Source organism: Bubalus kerabau, chromosome 8 (genome assembly GCF_029407905.1).
Source record: "Bubalus kerabau isolate K-KA32 ecotype Philippines breed swamp buffalo chromosome 8, PCC_UOA_SB_1v2, whole genome shotgun sequence".
Classification (NCBI taxonomy): Eukaryota; Metazoa; Chordata; class Mammalia; order Artiodactyla; family Bovidae; genus Bubalus; species Bubalus kerabau.
Window position 1 is genome coordinate 26,048,267 of NC_073631.1, and position 22,163 is coordinate 26,070,429.

The window sequence follows — 22,163 nt, forward strand, 5'->3', positions numbered from 1 at the left end:
AGGTCCAGTGCAGAGGCAGCAGATTAAATATGTAATGCTCAGATTTCAAAATGAAACTATATTATGTATTGTTTATCAGACATCTGTACGTACATAGATGAAGATATAGGTATATTAATGTAATCAATACCACTGAGAGATCATGGAGTGATGCAGTATTTTAAATGAGTAAAATGATTTCTTCCAGGAGAAAATATGCAACATTTTGTGTAGGAAAGAAGTCCAGTCTTTTCATTAAAAAGGACTATTTTCTTAGCTTAAAAGCTGTGGCCTGAGGAGCAAGCATCTAATTTAATACCCATTGGAGAAGGCAATGGTAACCCACTCCAGTACTCTTGCCTGGAAAATCTCATGGGCAGAGGAGCCTGGTAGGCTGCAGACCATGGGGTCACAAAGAGTAGGACACGACTGAGCAACTTCACTTTCACTTTTCACTTTCATGCATTGGAGAAGGAAATGGCAACCCACTCCAGTGTTCTTGCCTGGAGAATCCCAGGGATGGCGGAGCCTGGTGGGCTGCCGTCTATGGGGTAGCACAGAGTCGGACACGACTGAAGCGACTTAGCAGCAGCAGCAGCAGGGGCTGACTGTAATACTCTCCAGAGACAGGAGGCTGGCAGGCACCATCTTTGATCTCTCTCTCTTTACCTGCCTTGCTCCAGGTGGCCTGATATTCCAGAAAGGAGTTTGCACACAGGTCTGGTACCCCAGCTTTTGCAGCTGTGCCCAGAGGATATACCCCAGAATTATCTGGCTCTCCTGGCCAGCAGGGTTTACATTCCAAAGTCTCACAAGTCTATAACAGAATATCAGATATAACAGAATATCAGTCTGACCCACAGGGCACAGTGCAGAAGCTATGGACTGAAACACCCATTTGCTCAAAGAAAGACGCTTATTTCAGGTACCAACAGGGGTGCTCTACATCACTTATCATTAAGGAAATGCCACATGAAATCACAATGAGATAACACTTCACACCTCTTAAAATGGCCATCATCAAAAAGAGGTAAGAAGTATCAGCAAGGATGTGCACGAGAACCTTGTACACTGTTGATGGAAATAAAAATTGGTGAAGCCACTATGGAAAACAGTATGGAGATTCTTCAAAAATTTAAAAATAGGACTACCGTATTTTCCAGCAATTCCACATCTGAGTATTTATCTGAAAGAAATAAAATCAATATCCTGAAGAGATCTCTGTACCTTCATTTTCATTGCAGCATTATTTGCAATAGCCAAGATATATAAACAATCTAACGGTCCAGAAACAAATGGCAAATAAAATTATGTGTGTATATATATATATATATATAATTTATAATATAGCTATACATATGTTATCTGTTGGGGGCCGGCGTGAGGCACTCCACCCATGGCAAAGGTCATGAGGAAGGAGGCTTGACATACGCAAAGGCGGGATCGAGCCTCAGGAGTCCCCCTGGAAATCCTCAAGCATCTACCCCCATAACCAGAGCCTGCCTACTTTACTACTTTGTGCTCTCACCTACACCTCTGACTTTACGGGGGGCTGTCCCCCACCACCTCTTTCGGAGAAGGAGTTAACTTAGAGCTCCAGTTAATAATAATTCCTGGGCGTGATAGGAGTGTTTTAACCTACAAACTCCTCTGAAGGTTCTCTAGCCTGCCTGACAGGCTTGTCCGGCCACATGTGATTGCTCACAGCCTCCCAACTGTGAGAGGCACGAGATGCTTTAAACCTTCTAAAAACAGGTTCCCTAGAAAAGTTAGAAAATTATTAGTATAAGTATAATGGGCTGATTAGAAATTGTATTGGTAAAGGGTTTTTTCATTTGTTGAGCCAATGTTTACTGCTAAGTCTCCATATCCCCTGCCCTTATACACATTAATGAATATATAGAAGAAATAAGTATTAACCTTTGATATAAATCACGTTAGACCTTAGGCTAAGTAAATTCTTTCCTTAACTAAAACCCACTACACCCTCACCCTATAGGAATGTAACTTTATTTGGGTGGCGTCTGTTTTAAGAATAATCACCCCTGGAGAAATAAGTGTCCTGGTTGACTGACCGCTGTCACAAGGAGAGGGTCGTAAATTGTCAGCAGGCCCCCCAGCCAGAAGATGATGTAACACCCCTAAGACCTCTGTATACTTTTGTATGAAGCACCTGACTTTGATAAAAGTCAGGACTGCTGACCCCACGTGACTTTTGCATAACATCTCAGTGTATAAAAGTAGACCATGGAAAATAAAGAATTGGGATCAGTTCCTCGAAAGACTGGTCTCCCCATGTCTCTCTCTCTCTCACTCTGGTTGAGTCTCCATCTGGAGCGCGGAACCCACCATGCTTACTAATTATGCCTGGGCTTCTAAGATCCGACCGGGGAGGCCTCAGTGTCTCCTCTCCTTCAGGAGAACGGAAGGACGCCTGCGGCCTACGTAAGTGGTGCAAGCTTCTTGTCTTGAAGTTTTATTGGTCCCCCGCGTAAACCAAGCTACTCAGCCTCTTTTCTCCACTGAATTTTCCTACTGAGCTATCCTTATTCTATTCCTTAATTAACGTTTAATTAAGCAGTTGTTTCCTGACCCTCGCCTATGCCGTCTCTCCTTCGAATACCCTGGATCAGCTGGGGCTGGACCCCGGCAGGTGGCGCCCGAGACAGGATATTCCAAGGTAAGCTCCCTGCAATTAGGGTCATCAGCTCTATTGCTCCCCCGTTCTCGGAACAACTGGGTCATCAGCCCTCTTGTTCCCCCACGGAGCAGTTTGGGTCATCAGCTCTACTGCTTCTCCCTCGGAACAGTTTTGGGTCATCAGCCTGCTGTTCCCCCCACCCGGAACAATCTGGGTCATCAGCCCTATTGTTCTTCCAATGTTCGGGATGGCTAGGACCCCACTCAAGGGTGCCGCGGACCCCCCTGTAGGATAGACAGGGCGAGAGGAGTGGGAAGTGTTGAAAGTGTTGAAGAGTTAGAGAGAAAAAACGGTTTCTAAAAAGGCTGACAAGAAAGGCCTGATCTTTTGATAGCTGAAAGCAAAATCTTCTATTATACTTAATTTTCTGACATGGGTAACACTGAAACTAAGAATGGCAACTCTTTATACAAGTAATCTTGAAACTGTTAAAGAGGCTACTGTTAATTTAGATACTTGGGTGAAGGTAAAAAACCAACTAAAAACTTATCCTATAAATATGATTAAAAATGTTCTGAACCCTCGTCATGAGGCTGTGGGATAGCCTATGGGAGAGGCTATAGCGGTGGATGGTAGTGGGTCTCCACCTTCTGTGCAGATCATATTTTCTGCCATTGATGAGGAAAAGGAGGGAGACTGTGCTCTACCTCCCGAGGAGTGAGAGGGCTTACAGGACGCTGCGGCCGGGCGCCCTGGCGAGCCCCCTCTCCCTCTACACAAACCTTTAAAAATTTATCCAACAATTTCTGATTTAAGGCGACTACCCCACCTCCGCTTGCACCTCCCAGGGCCTAAGAATTCCCCAGTTTACATCCAAAGCCTCCCAGAGCATTGCCTAAGGTTGAAAAAGATTAAAAGTTTTCTTTTAAACAAAGGAGCTTTTAAAGAATACACAATATACAGAGCCTGCTCCTTGCAAAAAAAAACCCCTCAGGGGGGCCTCACCCAAGCAAAAAAAAAAAAGGAGAAAAATAAAAAGAAAAAAGTGAAAAAGAAAAAAGGAAAGAAAATAGAGAAAGATCTAAAGATAAAAAAAAAGAACTAAAGAGTGAAAAGGAGAGAGGAACGGAGAAAGAAGGAATCAGGGAATGCAGCAAGATAGAAAAAGGAAAAAAGGAAGTTAGAAAAAGAGATACAGAGAGAAAGAGAGGGGGAGAGAGAGAGAAAGTAAGAAGGAAGAAGGGAGAATGAAAGAGGGAAACAGGAAGGAAATGACAGAAAGTAAAAGAGAAAAAAAAAGAGAAAGAAAAGAAGATAGAGTGAGGGAAAGAAAACTTGAGAAAGATTTAGAGAAGAAGGAAAAAAAAAAAAAAATCAGCAGAGGAGAGAGGAGAGGACTTACAGGACACTGTGGCCAGACGCCCTGGCGAGCTACCTCCCCCCCTGCGCAAACTTTAAAAAAAACTTATCCACCACTTTCTGATTTGGGGCGATAGCCGCCGCCTCCGTTTGCGCCTTCCAGGGCCCAAAAGTTCCCCACTTTGCCCCCAAAGCCTCTCAAAGTGTTGCCTAAGCCTGAAAAAGATAAACAGTTTTTTAAACAGTGGAGCTTTTAAAACAGACTGCATGCACAATATGCAAAGGTGCTCCTTGGAGAAAACCCCCTCAGGGGAGTCTCACCCAGGCTAAGAGGAAAGCAGAACGGTAAGGGGATTTAGCAACAATATTAACCCTTGACAAGCCGGTTACTCCAATTCCAATGGGAGTGGCCGGCCCCCTACCTGAGGGCATTGTAGGACTTGTGCTAGGGCGTAGCTCGCTTTCTTTTCAAAAAATTTCGGTGGTGCATGGTGTAGTAGATTCTAATTATATTGAGAAATTAAAATTTTGACCTCACCGCCTACTAAAACTGTGCAAATTAATAAAGGTCAAAGAGTAACACAGTTTTTGCTTTTTACCTTAGTATCAGACAGGAAAAAAACTTGACTTCTCAGGCTAGGAGCCACAGAGTATTTGGATTTAGTGATCTAGCTTTTTGGGTGCAGGAAATTACAGCTCCAAGGCCTTTAAAAGATCTTTTAATTCAAGAAAATAAAATGTCAGGGCTATTAGACACAAGAACAGACATCTCTTAACATTGCTGGAAAAAACTGGCCCAGTTCCTGGCCCACGCATACTACTGAAAATGAGTTGGTGAGATTAGAAAAAGTGGTATGCAGGGTGGGAATGCTGTAGAAAAAAAGGTGAGGGAGAGTTTAAAACCTTGAAGAGTAGTGAGTTCCCCATTGCTGGAAGTATTCAAGCAAAGATTAGATGCTTTCTTGTCATCTGAAAAGCTATAGACCAGATTTAGGTTACAAAATGATAAGTGGAAAAGCTTATAAAGATGTTGTACAACACCTCTTTACTTGCTTCTCATATTTAAGTCTGCCAAAAGTTTTAAAAACTGCCCCTTTGAAGCGGAGAGATTGTTTACTAACTTTAAATGATTTCCAAAAATTATTAGGAGACATTAATTGGATACGCCCACATTTAAAACTGAATACTGCAGATTTAAAACCTTTGTTTGATTACTTAAAAGCGATCCTAATTCCAGTTCTAAGAGAAAGTTGACTAATGAGACAGAGTTAGCTCTTGTTAAAGTAGATGAGACTTTAAATGATCAGTTAATTAGGATTAATAATACCAAAAGATGAGATTAAATTATTCTTGCCACAAAACATACACCTACAGGGTGCTTGTGACAAAAAGGCCCGTTGGTTCCATCTACCAGTGACCCCAAGAAAAATAGTTTTATCTTATCCCAGCTTGGTGGCACAATTAATTATAAAAAAGAAGTGTGGAACTTTTTAGACAAGAAGTAGCAAATATAGTAATTCCATTCAATAAGGATCAACTGCAAGTCTTTTACAAAGTAGTGATGATTGGCAAGTTGCCCTGATAGATTTCAGGGGTCAAATTTTGTTTCATTTGCCCTCAAGCCCCCATAGTAGTTAAAAGTTCAAAAATGTTAGATTGGCAGTTTAAAGATACCTGTGAAACTTTCCAACCCTATGTAGTTCCTACGCTCCCCTTTACCCTATGGGGGAGGGATGTGCTGTCTCAAATAGGAGATACTCAGAGAAGGGTTTTCTCAATTTCTTAGTTATCAACAGGTGGTACAACTAACAATACTATATATATTATTATTATAAATACATAATATAAATATATTTGCCTAATTACAGTTTGCCTAATTAGGTATGGGTATAAATAAAATATAATAAAGGTATACATAATTCTATTTATAGATCTATACTTAATTTGTATATAAATTAATATGTATACTATATATGCATATTATATATATACTGTATAATTAAATATATATTGCAGTAATATAATGTGTGAGTGGCTGATATTAATTGGTATGGATTGATGTACTGTGATATATGTTCTATATACTGTATTATTATATATGTGTGACATGTATTATTGCAGTGCATTGGTTTGTGTTGGTTGGTATTAGCTGTGTACGTGTTGTATTGCTGTAATATATATATTAATATATTAATTATAAAGATTAATTCAAGTATATTGATTTATATATATTAGATGTCAATAAGTTTATACTTGTTGCCATATATAAATACATATATAAATACATTTTGCATTTAGACATATCTGTATACCAAAATGAGATAAGGAGTTTATACATTTGTTATTTAAATTTATAGAGACCTAAACTAAACATTAGACCTAAATTAACATATCCCTAAATTTATGTTGCTAAAATGTAAATTTTAAAAATTTAAAAAATTAAATTGACAACTGCTTGACAATTCCTTTACCATGAAACCCCCATAGGTGTAATTGGGGTAGCCAGACAAAAAATTGGTTTTATGGCAAAACGGCCCCCCTAGAGTGGGTCCATCTTCCCGCTCAAACTAAAAAAGTAGTGGCTTCTTATCCAGGATTGATAGCTACTTTGATATTAAAAGAAAAAAGCGGAACATTAAATTATTTGGTAAAGAGACATCAGAAATTGTAATTCCATATAATAAGAAACAACTTGATGCTCTTCTAATGTTTGAAAATTGGCAGATTGCTATAGGGAACTATTTTGGTCAAATTTTTGCATCATTTACCTTCACATGTTTTGTTGAATTTTATATCCAGACATCCAGTTATTTTTCCTGTCAGATGTAAACAATCTCCTATTCCAAATGCTCAGATAATTTTTACTGACGGGTCAGCAAATGGTAAAGCCTCCATAGTTACTAAAAATCACCAAAAGATTTTAAAAACATGGGAAACTTCAGCTCAAAGAGCTGAAATAACAGCAGTCATAGAGGCTTTTGCTATGTTTGCAGATGAGGAATTTAATCTTTACTCTGATTCTCAGTATATTGTCAGGTTGTTTCCACACATTGAAACTGCGGTTTTGCCTGAAAATAAAACTACCATATTTCATTTGTTAAGTAATTTACAGCAACAAATTTGGAAAAGAAATAAAATATTTTTCATTGGACACATTTGGGCTCATTCCGGATTGCCCGGCCCTTTAAATGCCTTTAATGATTTGGCTGACTTGTTAACCAGAAATACAGTGGCTACTGTGATTGAGGAAGCCAGAGCCTCTCACTCACTTCATCATCAATACGCTACTGCCTTAAGATATCAATTCCAAATTCCCAGAGAAACTGCTAGGGAGATTGTGCGCTCTTGCTTACACTGCCCCACTGTTTATAATAGTTTACCTATGGGAGTTAATCCTTGCGGTCTCAAACCTAACGTACTCTGGCAAATGGATGTTAACTCATGTCTCTTCATTTGGAAAACTGTCTTTTGTTAATGTAACTGTAGATACCTTTTCTCACGTTATTATTGCAACTGCTCGTACAGGGGAAGTAGTTAAAGATGTGATACAACATCTCTTTACTTGTTTTTCATATTTGGGCCTGCCAAAAGCTCTAAAAAACTGACAACGCTCCTGCTTACACTTCTAAGTCTTTTCAGAAATTTTGTATAAAGTTTCAAATTAAACATAATACTGTCATCCCTTATAATGCCCAGAGACAGGCCATTGTTGAAAGAGCGCATCAAACATTAAAAATCCAAATTCAAAAACTAAAAGAAGGGGAGTTTAAGTATAGCTCTCCCCATCAAATCTCCCCATCAAACATGCTCTTTTCGTAATAAATATTCTAAATACTGATCTGGCTGGAACTACTGCAATGCTTCGTCATTGGTGCCTAGAGCAATTAAATGCAAAACCATTAGTCAAATGGAAGGACCTCTTCTCAGGACAATGGGAGGGTCCTGACCCATTATTAACTAGCGGTCGAGGATGTGCTTGTATTTTTCCACAGGACGCAGATTCACCAATTTGGGTTCCAGACAGGCCAGGTTCGCGCGCGCTCGCTCGCCCCGCCCACCAGGCAGCTCTCGCCTCCGCGCCTCCAGCCTCGCCCTGCACCCTCCTCGCTGCACCCTGCGACCTAGAGCAAAGAAGTTTGTGCAGCAAGTGAGGGCCAGAGAGGAGAGTGCACCCGCAAAGTGCCGTCCAGACCAGCGCGGCGCCCGCCAGCAGGGGAGACAAGATAAACATCGAGATCCCGGCGAGACTGACAGGGCTGCTGCAGCGTGAACTCCAACCAAAAAATAATTCTATTTATTCTGTTTTAGCTTGTCTACCCTTGCCTTATGTTTTCCTTTTTACTAATGACTCCAACAAACTTAATGTATTCATGAATTATTCAGGTGGACCTAACGTGGTAACTTGTGAACAATGTATGCTTTCATCTTGTTTAAACCCTCAATGTAATGTTTGCTCCTTTGTGGTGTTACAACGCCCATCCTATCTTATGGTGCCTATATGATAGCTATGGTCTTGCTGTGTTACAACAACTGCAGGATTTAATGCGATCGCGATGGTTTGTGGGCTTACTTATTTTAGGAATATCAGCTTTAATAGCAGCAATTAGTTCTGTTACTGCAGCAGCAATATCATTGACTCAACAAGTGCATACTGCCCAATATGTTGATACCATGTCTAAAAATGTTTCTTTAACTCTAGCAACTCAGGAAGCTATAGATAGGAAATTAGAGATGAGAGTAGACACCTTAGAAGAAGCAATTATGCATATTGGGACTGAGTTGCAGGCTTTAAAGGTGAAGATGGCTTTGACATGCCACACTGATTACAGGTGGATATGCGTGACATCTTTGAAGGTAAACGAGACAGATTATGAATGGGAAAAGACTAAAAATCATATCTCAGGTGTTTGGAATAGTTCTGATATTGGCCTGGACTTAGGGAAACTTCATAGTCAAATACAGACCTTGGAACACTCTCGACTGGATTTTACCGCCGCTGGAGCAGCTAATGACTTTTTTCATACCTTCTCTAACTTTATTTCTGGAAAAAATATTCTGTCTAATATCCCTAGTTATGCTGTCGTTGGTGCTCAAATCCTACTTCTCATAAACATTCTTCCTTGTATTGTCAGGATTCTTCGGCAGAGCATTTGGAAGCTCACGACTGAGCTGCATCTGGCTGTTTTAAGAAATAAAAAAGGGGGAGATGTTGGGGGCCGGCGTGAGGCACTCCGCCCATGGCAAAGGTCATGAGGAAGGAGGCTTGACATACGCAAAGGCGGGATCGAGCCTCAGGAGTCCCCCTGGAAATCCTCAAGCATCTACCCCCATAACCAGAGCCTGCCTACTTTACTACTTTGTGCTCTCACCTACACCTCTGACTTTACGGGGGGCTGTCCCCCACCACCTCTTTCGGAGAAGGAGTTAACTTAGAGCTCCAGTTAATAATAATTCCTGGGCGTGATAGGAGTGTTTTAACCTACAAACTCCTCTGAAGGTTCTCTAGCCTGCCTGACAGGCTTGTCCGGCCACATGTGATTGCTCACAGCCTCCCAACTGTGAGAGGCACGAGATGCTTTAAACCTTCTAAAAACAGGTTCCCTAGAAAAGTTAGAAAATTATTAGTATAAGTATAATGGGCTGATTAGAAATTGTATTGGTAAAGGGTTTTTTCATTTGTTGAGCCAATGTTTACTGCTAAGTCTCCATATCCCCTGCCCTTATACACATTAATGAATATATAGAAGAAATAAGTATTAACCTTTGATATAAATCACGTTAGACCTTAGGCTAAGTAAATTCTTTCCTTAACTAAAACCCACTACACCCTCACCCTATAGGAATGTAACTTTATTTGGGTGGCGTCTGTTTTAAGAATAATCACCCCTGGAGAAATAAGTGTCCTGGTTGACTGACCGCTGTCACAAGGAGAGGGTCGTAAATTGTCAGCAGGCCCCCCAGCCAGAAGATGATGTAACACCCCTAAGACCTCTGTATACTTTTGTATGAAGCACCTGACTTTGATAAAAGTCAGGACTGCTGACCCCACGTGACTTTTGCATAACATCTCAGTGTATAAAAGTAGACCATGGAAAATAAAGAATTGGGATCAGTTCCTCGAAAGACTGGTCTCCCCATGTCTCTCTCTCTCTCACTCTGGTTGAGTCTCCATCTGGAGCGCGGAACCCACCATGCTTACTAATTATGCCTGGGCTTCTAAGATCCGACCGGGGAGGCCTCAGTGTCTCCTCTCCTTCGGGAGAACGGAAGGACGCCTGCGGCCTACGTAAGTGGTGCAAGCTTCTTGTCTTGAAGTTTTATTGGTCCCCCGCGTAAACCAAGCTACTCAGCCTCTTTTCTCCACTGAATTTTCCTACTGAGCTATCCTTATTCTATTCCTTAATTAACGTTTAATTAAGCAGTTGTTTCCTGACCCTCGCCTATGCCGTCTCTCCTTCGAATACCCTGGATCAGCTGGGGCTGGACCCCGGCAGTTATCTATCTATTAGAAAGAAAGACATTTGTGACAACATGTGCGGTCGTTAAGGACATTATACTAAGTGAAGTAAGTCAGAAGAGAGACAAATATTGTATAATCTCACTTACATGTGGAACTCAGAATCTTACAGGAACAAAATCGTGCTTCTCCAAAGGCAAGGGGCAGGGTGTGAGTGTAATGGGTAAGTGTGTTTAAAAGGTACAAACTCCCCTTTATAAGAACAGCATAGTCACAATAGTTAACAATGCTGTATTATATATTTGTAAGTTGCTAAGAGAGTGCATCTTAAAAGTTCTCATCATAAGGAAAAAATCGTAATTGTGGTGATAGATGCTAACTAAATTTATTGTGGTCATCATTTTGCAATACACATCAAATCATTGTGTTGTATACCTAATACAATGCTATATGTCAACTGTATCTCATTTTAAAAAACCTTGCATATATAATAGCAGGAGTTAAGTATTTTATTGCTTTATCATCATTTGCCATGGTATTTAGTCTCTCTGAATAGACTAAGTGCTTTGATTAAAAGAACCATGATATTCATTTCTGTATTATCTGAAACCAAGCATACTTCCTAAGAGTAAATGGTACTAAATACTTCTGGCTAAATAACAAGCAGTGAGTAAAATTAAGTTCCTCTAAATAGATGGGGAAACAGTGGAAACAGTGTCAGACTTTATTTTTGGGGGCTACAAAATCACCACAGATGGTGATTGCAGCCATGAAATTAAAAGACGTTTACTCTTTGGAAGGAAAGTTATGACCAACCTAGATAGCATATTAAAAAGCAGAGACATTACTTTGCCAACAAAGGTCCATCTAGTCAGGGCTATGGTTTTTCCAGTGGTCATGTATGGATGTGAGAGTTGGACTGTGAAGAAAGCTGAGCACTGAAGAATTGATGCTTTTGAACTGTGGTGTTGGAGAAGACTCTTGAGAGTCCCTTGGACTACAAGGAGATCCAACCAGTCCATCCTGAAGGAGATCAGTCCTGGGTGTTCATTGGAAGGACTGATATTGAAGCTGAAACTCCAATACTTTGGCCACCTCATGCGAAGAGTTGACTCATTGGAAATGACCCTGATGCTGGGAAGGACTGGGGGCAGAAAGAGAAAGGGACAACAGGATAAGATGGCTGGATGGTATCAACTACTCGATGGACATGAGTTTGGGTGGACTCCCAGAGTTGGTGATAGACAGGGAGGCCTGGCATGCTGAAGTTCATGGGGTCGCTAAGAGTCGGACACGACTGAGTGACTGAACTGAATTATACATACTTGTATTAGTGCATGTGCGTGTGTGTGTGTATGTGCGCGCGAGTGCATATGTGTGTGGGGGGCACGTCCTGCTAAAATGTAGATGGCAGCATCTATGGAAATTTCTAGAAAATAACAACCTTTAATTTACAACTCAGTTAAGGATGAAGTGCATTATTTAACCTGCATGAATTTTTGTGATAACGTTTGTTACAATTCATCATACTAATATTAGTAATAACAACAAGACTAATTATTTATAAGTGGGGAGTACTAGCCTCATTTTATAAGGTGAAGAAACAGAACCTTAAAGAGATTGCAATGACTTTCTTAAAGTTCCATAGGAAATACTTGTGAGTTACTGTTCACATTTGTAGTTTTCACCAAATATTTCTCTCTTTCCCAAATGCTATACAGACAGAAGGAATGCACTTCTGTACTCCCTTCAAGTTAGATGTGATCATGTGGATTGCTTGGGCCAAAGAAACGTAAGCAATGACGTTATCAGGACGAAGTCTTAAGAGTCAGCCCCCAATGTACAAAGTCTATTTCTCTCTGTCACAGCATGTGCCAATTTTTAAAGCTGATGACTACTCCATCTGACTGGGACTTGATTAAGGACAATGTGAAATTAAATCATTTGCTGATTCAGATTTGGAAATGTAAATAGGAGCAAGAAATAAGCTTCTGTTTTGTTAAGCCACTGAGATTTTGTTAATTTTTCCAATCATAGCCCAATTCAGTCCACTCTGATCAAAATATTTCTCAGAAATCCTAACTTCAATATTAAAGTTTGTTTGACCATAAGTCTTAAATTATGGCTTTGGGGCATTTTTGAAAAGTTGAAAAAAAATAGATGTTAAAAGTCATTGAAAACGATGTTTTTTCAGGATACTGAAATAATGGAAACTCAGACATTCATAGTTATTACTTTCTTTTACTACTACAAGATTCAGGTATTGAAAAACTTAAGCTACATGGACCCAGAGAAGCCACCAACAGGAAATTCGGCCTGAAGCAGTACAACAAATAGGAACCAAAGCCAGAGATGAGGCGAAAGAGATTATGCAGCCAACATACATTCCAGAAATAAAATCTGGGTCAGAGCCAGGAACTGCTGAGTTAACCAATGTGAATAAGAAGAAACAGGGTCGGAAATGAAAGACATGGATTATCTAAAATAGAGTCACATGTTCCAACTGCAGACAAGTGTCAGGGCAAAGTCAAGACAGTCTGCGTGAGTAGTAGAAGTGATTTTCATAGGAAATCACCTCCATCACCACCATTAGGATTCTCAACAAAAGAGTAATTGATTGAGTACTGAGCACGTCACAGGCCTCTTCACACTGAATCCTTATTGCAATCCTAGGGCATGGTGAGGAAAACAAGGTGCGCATCACAGCACTTGAACTCAAACCCAGTTTAACCTAACAAGATGTTATGTGCTCTTAGCCACTATGCTAATTGACTCTGAGCCATTTGTTCTTCTGTCTGGGCAAAGAGAGTAATTAACATTAAGTGGCTTGGCCTCCCAAAACAGAGCCAATGTAACAAAGAGTCTAGGACAAACTGTAAGAGAGCTAATCCCACTGAGATGAATTAGAGGGCTAATATGTGATCTAAATTTGTTTACCAATAAGCTGAATATGCACAGGGGAGGTCTAGTCTCTCCCTCCACCTCCTTAAACCTTCAGGTATGGATCAAGCCCAAAAGATATCTCAAAGATACAGATCATCATGCTGGAGCGTGGGGTTTCTTGGGAGAGGAAAGCTACTTAAGACAGCAAAGGACTCTGACAATTTTTTTATTATTATTACAATTGTGTGCTGATTGTATTCTCCTCTCTTTTCCCTCCCATGTTTTTCATAAGTCAGAGTAAGGGAGGTTCCAGAAATAGGAGAAAGATGTGTGGGCGGGATGAAGAAAAATGACTCCACTTAAGACAGGGTATCATGGAAGTCCACACAGGATCCAGTGCAATGAAGCAGAATAAGAGAGCAGAAAGGTACTTTTGGGGGCAAAAGCCACAGGCACAGTTAGAAGCTCTGTCCCGTATACCAAAGCCCTTTGAGAGTTGGTTGTGGCTGTTGGAGATAAGAGGACCTGATGAATCCTGGATTCCAGGTTCTCCTACTTGTGAAACATGATTAACAGCCTTTTAAATAACAAAGTGATATTTGTAAGAAATATTAAATGAATTATTACTGTTTTGATCTTTGCCATCACTTATTGTGCCACAGCAATGGGCCAAGTAATCTTCCTAAGAGATCATCTGCCTTCTTTAAGGCTTACTGTATTAAAAGAATCAATACTTGTATTTAGGATACTAAAAATCTATTATTGATGATGATGGCTACTGTCTCATTAAATCCTACAACACTGTGAGGTGGAATTCCACTTTTCCAGGTGAGTAAGCTGAGCCTCAGATAGTATATATAACCTCCCTAAGGCCCTAGGGCTAATAAGTTGAAGATAGAACAGGGGTTCAATGCTGTCAAATATTAGTTTGCCTGCAAAGCCTGTGTTCTTTCCACAAAGTCATACTGCACGCCTCTCTCCAATGGAAGAAATTGTACACTACATCCAAATATTAGGCACACTGGTCCTTATTGAAAAGAACAAGTTCATCATATAATTTTGCAACTCTCTACAATGCCAGCTGCTATAAACAATATGAAATTTATGAAGTTCGGAAGTGTTCTCACTGTAATAACACGGTATTTCTCAAAAATAATTTACATGCTCTATAACACTCTTTATAAATAGCAAATAAAAAGCTAATCCTAAGTGACAATATGTGGGCAGATAATGAATCACTTGGAAATACTGTGTAGATTTTACATAGAAAATATTTTCGTCCATGAAAAGATTTGGAATTTCTTAACCCTTTGCTATGTCTTGAAACCACAGCACGAAGCACTGACAAACTAATAATCTGGTAAGCTCAATTCTCTACACGGCAGGAGTGAGAGCTCTTCATCTTACAACAACAGTTTGGATGACTTTTTATAAAGAGTGGGAAAGAAAATTATACTCCTCTCCCACATATCAATGGAAATGCTTCCCATGGAGTGACTCAGTCTGAAAACCTAAACAGGAGCATGCGCTCAGCATGCTGTAGGCAGCCACAGCGGGCTTCGCATTAGCTGCCTTGAGCATTTGTGGGGACAACACACATCTGAGGCTGCCAACAGCACCAGAAGCTTCTACCTTGTGAGAAAAATTTGGTCCTGGAGCAGAAAAAAGACATTGGTTCTACATGCTCCAAAATGTGGCACTTTTTAACTCAATCATCAACAATATGTTCAAACAGCCAACAAAACAGTCCCTCCTTCTCTATTAAAATAATGATTGTAAACAGCTACATTACTTGCAACTCACAAGGCACTGTTCTCATTACTTGACATATATTAACTCATTCAATTTAATACTCACAACATTTGACATATTTATTATTTTTCCCATTTTAGAAGTATGAAAATTGGGACACAGAGATGTTATATAACTTTTGAAAGTCAGACAAAGTGCTATGTACTTTGCTATACTATGATGGGACCAGGACTTGAACACAAACTGATGTGCTAGCTGCCTAACCAGGAATGCTATGCCAATATCATTTAATTTTTCCCCAATTAATTATGAGGAAAGCCTAGAAGTTGAAACATGTATAGTTGCAGGGTATAATGGACTAAAATTTGTGTCTCCCCAAATGCATAACATATGTTGGAATCCTATTTTGCAATATGAGTTGGGAGGGTGGTGGTTAGGAGGTAAATGGGCTTCCCTGATGGCTCAGCCGTAAAGAATCTGCCTGCTCTGCAGGAGACGCAGGAAACCCCAGTACAATCCCTTAGTCAGGAAGTTCCCCTGGAGGAGGAAATGACAATTTCTCCTGAGGTCCTGAAGCTAGAACTCTGATTAGAGCCTTTATAAGAATCCCAGGAGAACTTTCTGCCCCTCTTGCTCTTTCAACCATGTGAGAATACAAGAAGCTGACAGTTTGCAGCTCAAAAGAAGACCTTTATCAGAATCCATGCAGGCACCCTGATCTCAGAATTCCAACCTCCAGAACTATGAGAAATAACTTTCTATTCTTTATAAGCTACCCAGTCTGTGGTATTTCATTTTAGCAGCTTAAACAAAGTAAGACACGATATATTATGGCAATTGTGGAGAGAACTCAAGATCAGATAACTTGAGGAAAAGATCTATATGGTATTATAGGACTAACACTGAGTGATTTGGTTTTGTCGGGGTAAGAGTTCCATGAATTCAATTCATCTCAACCAAGAAACTGACAACCACACCTTCATTCCCCAAAAGCATATAAAACACTTATTTGAAATATATCACATATAACCTTCAGTTCAGATCAGTTCAGTCGCTCAGTCGTGTCCGACTCTTTGCGACCCCATGAATCGCAGCTCACCAGGCTTCCCTGTCCATCACCAACTCCTGGAGTTCACTCAGACTCATGTCCATCGAGTCAGTGATGCCATCCAGCCATCTCATCCTCTGTCGTCCCCTTCTCCTCCTGCCCCCAATCCCTCCCAGCATCAGGGTCTTTTCCAATGAATCAACTCTTCACATGAGGTGGCCAAAGTATTGGAATTTCAGCTTCAGCATCAGTCCTTCCAATGAACACCCAGGACTGATTTCCCTTAGAATGGACTGGTTGGATCTCCTTGCAGTCCAAGGGACTTTCAAGAGTCTTCGCCAACACCACAGTTCAAAAGCATCAATTCTTCGGCACTCAGCTTTCTTCACAGTCCAACTCTCACATCCATACATGACCACTGGAAAAACCATAGCCTTGACTAGATGGACCTTTGTTGGCAAAGTAATGTCTCTGCTTTTGAATATGCTATCTAGGTTGGTCATAACTTTCCTTCCAAGGAGTAAGCGTCTTTTAATGTCATGGCTGAAGTCACCATCTGCAGTGCTTTTGGAGCCCCAAAAAATAAAGTCTGACACTGTTTCCACTGTTTCCCCATGTATTTCCCACGAAGTGATGACTTTGGCATGCTACAAATATAGACTTAAGTTAATAACTTTTAAAAATTGAGTCATTAAATATATACAAACAACTTCTTATTGAAAGTCACAAAACAATTAAAATCAAGAAAGTAATTAAAATCTAATACAGCGTTTTGCTAATAGACTATGGAAGAATGTCACTTTGCCAACATTGCATCGCAACGTGAAAAATCTGATCCTTAAAGGCTGCAAATAAACTGATGACATGTACTGAATAGCATGGAAAATATATCCCTTTTATAATCTTCAGGCTAATAAGTTTGTTTCCAGTTATGTTTTGACAATGGCAATTTATTACACAAAGATACGTCCTAATTGTAATGGTCTTTGTGTTTTAATTATATAGGAAACTTCAAGGATTAAATCTAGCACTTTTCATTGCTGTCAAGGTTATTTAAAAAAGAGAAGAAGTTTAATGATCATGGAATCAGCACTATTTATTTCCTTTACAGTTAACTTGTCTTCTTAAAAAATCTGTTTTAATAATGTTCTTATACTCACTGTGTCATTGCTCACTATTTTATTGAATGTCCATTAGTCTTTGTCTCAATAGGTTACAACTTTTATATTTGACAATTTTTATTATACCTATCATAGGTATTTCTGTAAATTCATTACAAAATGAAGTATTTTAATGATGTAATTAAATGTACTCCCATAGTCCTTAGCCAATAAAATAAAAGTAGTAGTCAATAATATATTTAATACTTTAGCATTAAATTCTACTTATCTGTTCAAATGCAATTTTAATATTTGAGCAAATGTTATTCTAAATAATAAATAGCTGATGTGGCAATAATTTATCTATTTTATATTAGTGCCTCCATAGGTACGCTTCCTATAGGTACCTGAGCACTGGAAAATATATTTTAAAAGTCCAGCTAAGTTCAATATAACCTAAACAAAACCATTATGTTTATTTTACTTGGGGAATTATGTCATCAAACTCCCCTATGTTTCCAATCAAATTTTTAGAGCTGAAATCTGCTTCTCTCTCTCTCAAGTCTCATATTTTATTATTGCCTAAATTCTCTTCCATTAGTTTTAATGATATAATACTAAATCTATGTTTTTATTATCATCTTTCTCCATTCAAATTTTTAGTTTTTTGCAGTAGCTCACTGCCATAATTTCAGTCTGCTTCAAATACTATTCTCATATTTGCAAATTCAGATTCTTTGGCTATAGTGCTGTTCATAACAACCAACCCTTAGCATCCTACAAATACTTTTCACTGTCTAGCTCAAGTTGGGTATTGTGTATTTTAATTCCATCTTAGTTTTAAAGCCTTAATTCACTCACTTCTTTAATTTGTGGTGTAGCTAAATGTGACTCATCTCAACTTTCTCAAATATATGCTAAATTTTTCTTTTAAAATATATCATTTTTCTGCATGTACCTTGTCTTTTTTTTTTAATTCATTTCAAATTCCTCTTTCATGAAGATTTCACTTTCTCTCTATCTCAAGTGGCACACTGTAACCCTACAGATACTTAAACTTTGCTTGTAGCCCTTAGATTATATTTTATCTAGATCTAGAGTCATTTATCCATCAGTTCCTAGCCTTCATTAAACTGTAAATTCCAAAAATGCATATCTGCATTTCCCACCATGCCAAGCAGAATACTCTCCATAAAGATGTTGAGAAATATTTACAGTAAAGAGCATATAAAAATTAGAAAACATAGGTAAACCAATTTTTCAGTTTCAGTTCAGTCACTCAGTCGTGTCCGACTCTTTGCGACCCCATGGATTGCAGCACGCCAGGCCTCCCTGTCCATCACCAGCTCCCGGAGTTCACTCAAACTCATGTCCATCAAGTCGGTGATGCCATCCAGTCAACTTCAAAACTACTGAGTATAAACATGCTGACAAGAATTCAGCCATTCTGGACTAAACTGTCCTCATGAGATAAGTAGATGAACCATGCTTTCAGGGGCTCCAAACAGTTTTTGAAGCTGGGACCACATTTTGATACCAATTATTTGCCCTCCTCCCCCTGATTTGGTAGTTGCTGTTGGTTTTGTTTTGTTTATTTTTAATCATTATTGATGGAAAAAACTCACAGGTTCTTATAGGAATTTGCATCTTCCTTGCAAATATCCACCAGCACTCTCAAAACCTTACCCAGAACACTTCAGCTCTCCAGTTAGAAAGACTGGAATACCTATTTATTGGCCTTTTCATATAAACAGACATTCTAAGACAGTTCCTGTCTTATAATATGTACCCCATAAATGTGAGTCTTATTATCACTCACCTATCTACTTATTGTTATTCAAGATCCCTCATTTGAGTTTAATCATTTTTTCCACCTCTCCTTCAAAACATCATTCAATCCATTCTTGTCACTTCTCTCCTACACGCCCCAACTCTTGGCATAAGCATCTCCAGCCAGCTGCTCCACCTTCTGCCTCCTTCACTACTATGTGCTATTGGTTCTTTCTCACTGTCCATTTCTTGCATTTTCGTCACTCATAATCACCATTCTATGACATTCTCTGCTTATTTTTTCTCTACTCATCATGCTCCCAGCAACCTTTTGCTGCTTTCTATTTCTTAGTTGCTTCATTTTCTCGCTGCCCCCCATATTTACAGGTGAAACTCAGTTTGTGAAATATATATATTTTCGAAAATCCATGGTAGAAACATAAATACGATCCTGCTGTTCATATGTAAAGATAACCATATTTAAAAATTGCACACTATAAAGCAAATCACCATGGCTTATCTTTGTATTAATACACACACCCAAATACCCTCTCTTTCTTTTACAATCTATTTTATTCTTTATTTTTATTTTACAACCTCTTATTATACATGTGGGATTGGCCACAATGTATCTAAGACTCCCTATTCCCAGTCTTAGAGAAATGTTATGCTAACAAACAAGGGGGAAAAAAAAATAATTCACTTTTCCTCTTCCTTCTGCTAATCCTTCTTCTTGGTTACAGACTCACCAATCTCTATTCTCCCAAACTGCTTTATCCTTTGCATCACACCTATTACAGCTGGAGGGTTTCCAAGCTCAGTTTTGCATCTAACAGCCAGTTCTTTTTCTTCTAGATTTAGTCATTTTCCTTTTCCTCATGCCAAACAAGTAGTTTCAAGTCCACTTACTCACAAACACAAAAGACCTTTATCCTGATGCTGAACAGGACCCATAATCTGTTTTTGTAGGTATATAACATGTCATTTAAAATAAATACCAAGTAAAATCATATCAATATGAATACTTACACTCAGCATATTTCTGAAGCTGGGAAAATTCTGAGGGGCTGAGGTGGGCCCACTTTTCCTGGTTTGTCATGGTGGTGGTCAGGAGATCTCTTACATACCAGGTGAGGAATTCTTTATTCCGATTTTGGCAGAATTTAGGCTTCAAAGTTTCCACATGGCATGTTTCATTATAAAATATGTCATGCTTTCAAACTATGCAATCTGTCAACATGAGACCACTGTGGGTATGAGTTTGTAGTTTCAATAAGATATTAAATCACTGTAGAAAGAAAAACATAAAGATGAAAGATTAGCATTTTTAAACGAAGAAAAAAACTGACAAGTTATAGAATGCTAAAGATTTTTAATTCCTAAATAATATATTTCACAGTTATTCTATTTTGCATGATAATATTTCATTGCTCACTCTTTAATGGCATTTTATATACATTTTCTAATGCCACATCATAGAAGAAATATGATTAAAAATACAAAGTGTGAAGAAAATTCTATAAGGTCTAGTTTCATACAAGTAGTTTTTTTTATGTTGTTCAGCTTTATAAACTCCATATTCCAAGAGCAAAGAAAGGTGCCACTTTTACCAATCTGAACTTTCAGTTTTTTAAATATCTAAATGAATGTTATGTTTAAAACAATTTTTTTTTAAATACTTTATTTATTTATCTGGCTGCATCGGGTTGTAGTTGCAGCATGCAGGATCTTTTTTTTGTTTGTTTTAGCTGCAGCACATGGGATCTTACTTCCCCAACCAGGAATCGAACCCAGGACCCCGAATGCAGGCCCCCTGCATTGGGAACACAGCATTTTAGCCAATGGACCAACAGGGAAGTCCCATAAAACAAAATTTTTAAAAGAAGCTAAGTAAGATCTAAGTTACCTAAACAATCTGCTGGTCTGTCAATTTTCTAACAATGGTTTGGAATGGTCATCAGTGGTAGCACAGATATTTGTGCTTGTGTGTATGTGTGTGTGTGTGTGTGTGTGTTCAGTCACTCTGTTATGTCTGATCCTTTGTGACCCCATAGACTGTACCCTGCCAGGCTCCTCTGTCCATGGGATTTTCCTGGCAAGAGTGCCAGGGTGGGTTGTCATTTCCTCTTCCAGGGGATCGTCCCAACTCAAGGACAGAACCTGCATCTCCTGCCCAACAAGCAGATTCTTTACCACTGAGCCACTGAGGAAGCCCCCAGCATATATATTTACAATTATGCATATCAGTACAGGAGGCATATAAACTGTTTTCCTAGCAGTAAAAGAAAAATTTAATTTTACCATGTGTAAAACTCCCAATAAAATTTACCAAACTAAAGCAATTTCAAATGTCTGACAGACTTTCATAATGATAGTAGATAGAACTACTGTGAATCATGCTTAAAAATAAACCCCTAGGTTGTCATGGCCCTGCGTTCACTGCAACATCTATAAAAGCAAACAAAATGAAAAACCATCTGGCTTTAACTTTTTATCAGAGAAAGTAATCAATCGCTCAGTGACCCACCAGACTGGCACTGTAATCGTTATCGAAACTAAAATATTTAGAAACAATTACTTAGATATTTATGCAATTAAATCAATGGAAGGCTTAAGTACATAGATGTCAGTACCTAAAGGCATGGAACCTGTATTTGGCATTAGTGCCTAATCTTTTTTCAATATCTCTTTACTCTTCTCCACTATCAACCCTACAACCTTACTATCATATTCTGTCATCTTACACTAAAAAAAAAAAAAAACAACAACAACAACAGCAAATCTCTTTGTGTTGGTCTCATATGTTTACGGTTCCAGCAATTCGTTTTACAAGGTGATAGTTTACTTTTAAATGGAAAAAAAAAAAAAAAATGAAGATACCGATGCAGTAACAGAGGACAAATTGCTAGATCTTTTTTTTTTTTTCCTCCCAGGGTATGCTCTTATATCACAACCATAACATTGTGGAAGCAACACAAACTAAAAGGAATGAGACTGTGATAGGTAATTTTGCGCTTTCCACGCAGTTTCTTTCTGCTGATTTCATCCTTCACATTGATTTCATCCTGACTCTTTGCTTCTCTCTAGTTAAATGCCATTTTGGTGGGACTGTAAAACAAGGTGCCCTGTTGTATCCAGAGGGAGACAGATGATTCAGTAACATTTTGATGATCA

General features: G+C 38.9%; 1 protein-coding gene across 1 annotated transcript in view; it reads right to left on the bottom strand.

Moving 5' to 3' along the window:
* The window catches only part of DGKB (diacylglycerol kinase beta), a 1,145,939-nt gene that overhangs the window by 789,369 nt on the left and 334,407 nt on the right, over positions 1 to 22,163 (bottom strand). Inside the window, exon 10 of the mRNA XM_055589891.1 lies at positions 20,019 to 20,277. Coding sequence (XP_055445866.1) covers positions 20,019 to 20,088 — 70 coding nt within the window. The 5' untranslated portion in view covers positions 20,089 to 20,277. The remainder of the gene's footprint in view (positions 1 to 20,018; positions 20,278 to 22,163) is intronic.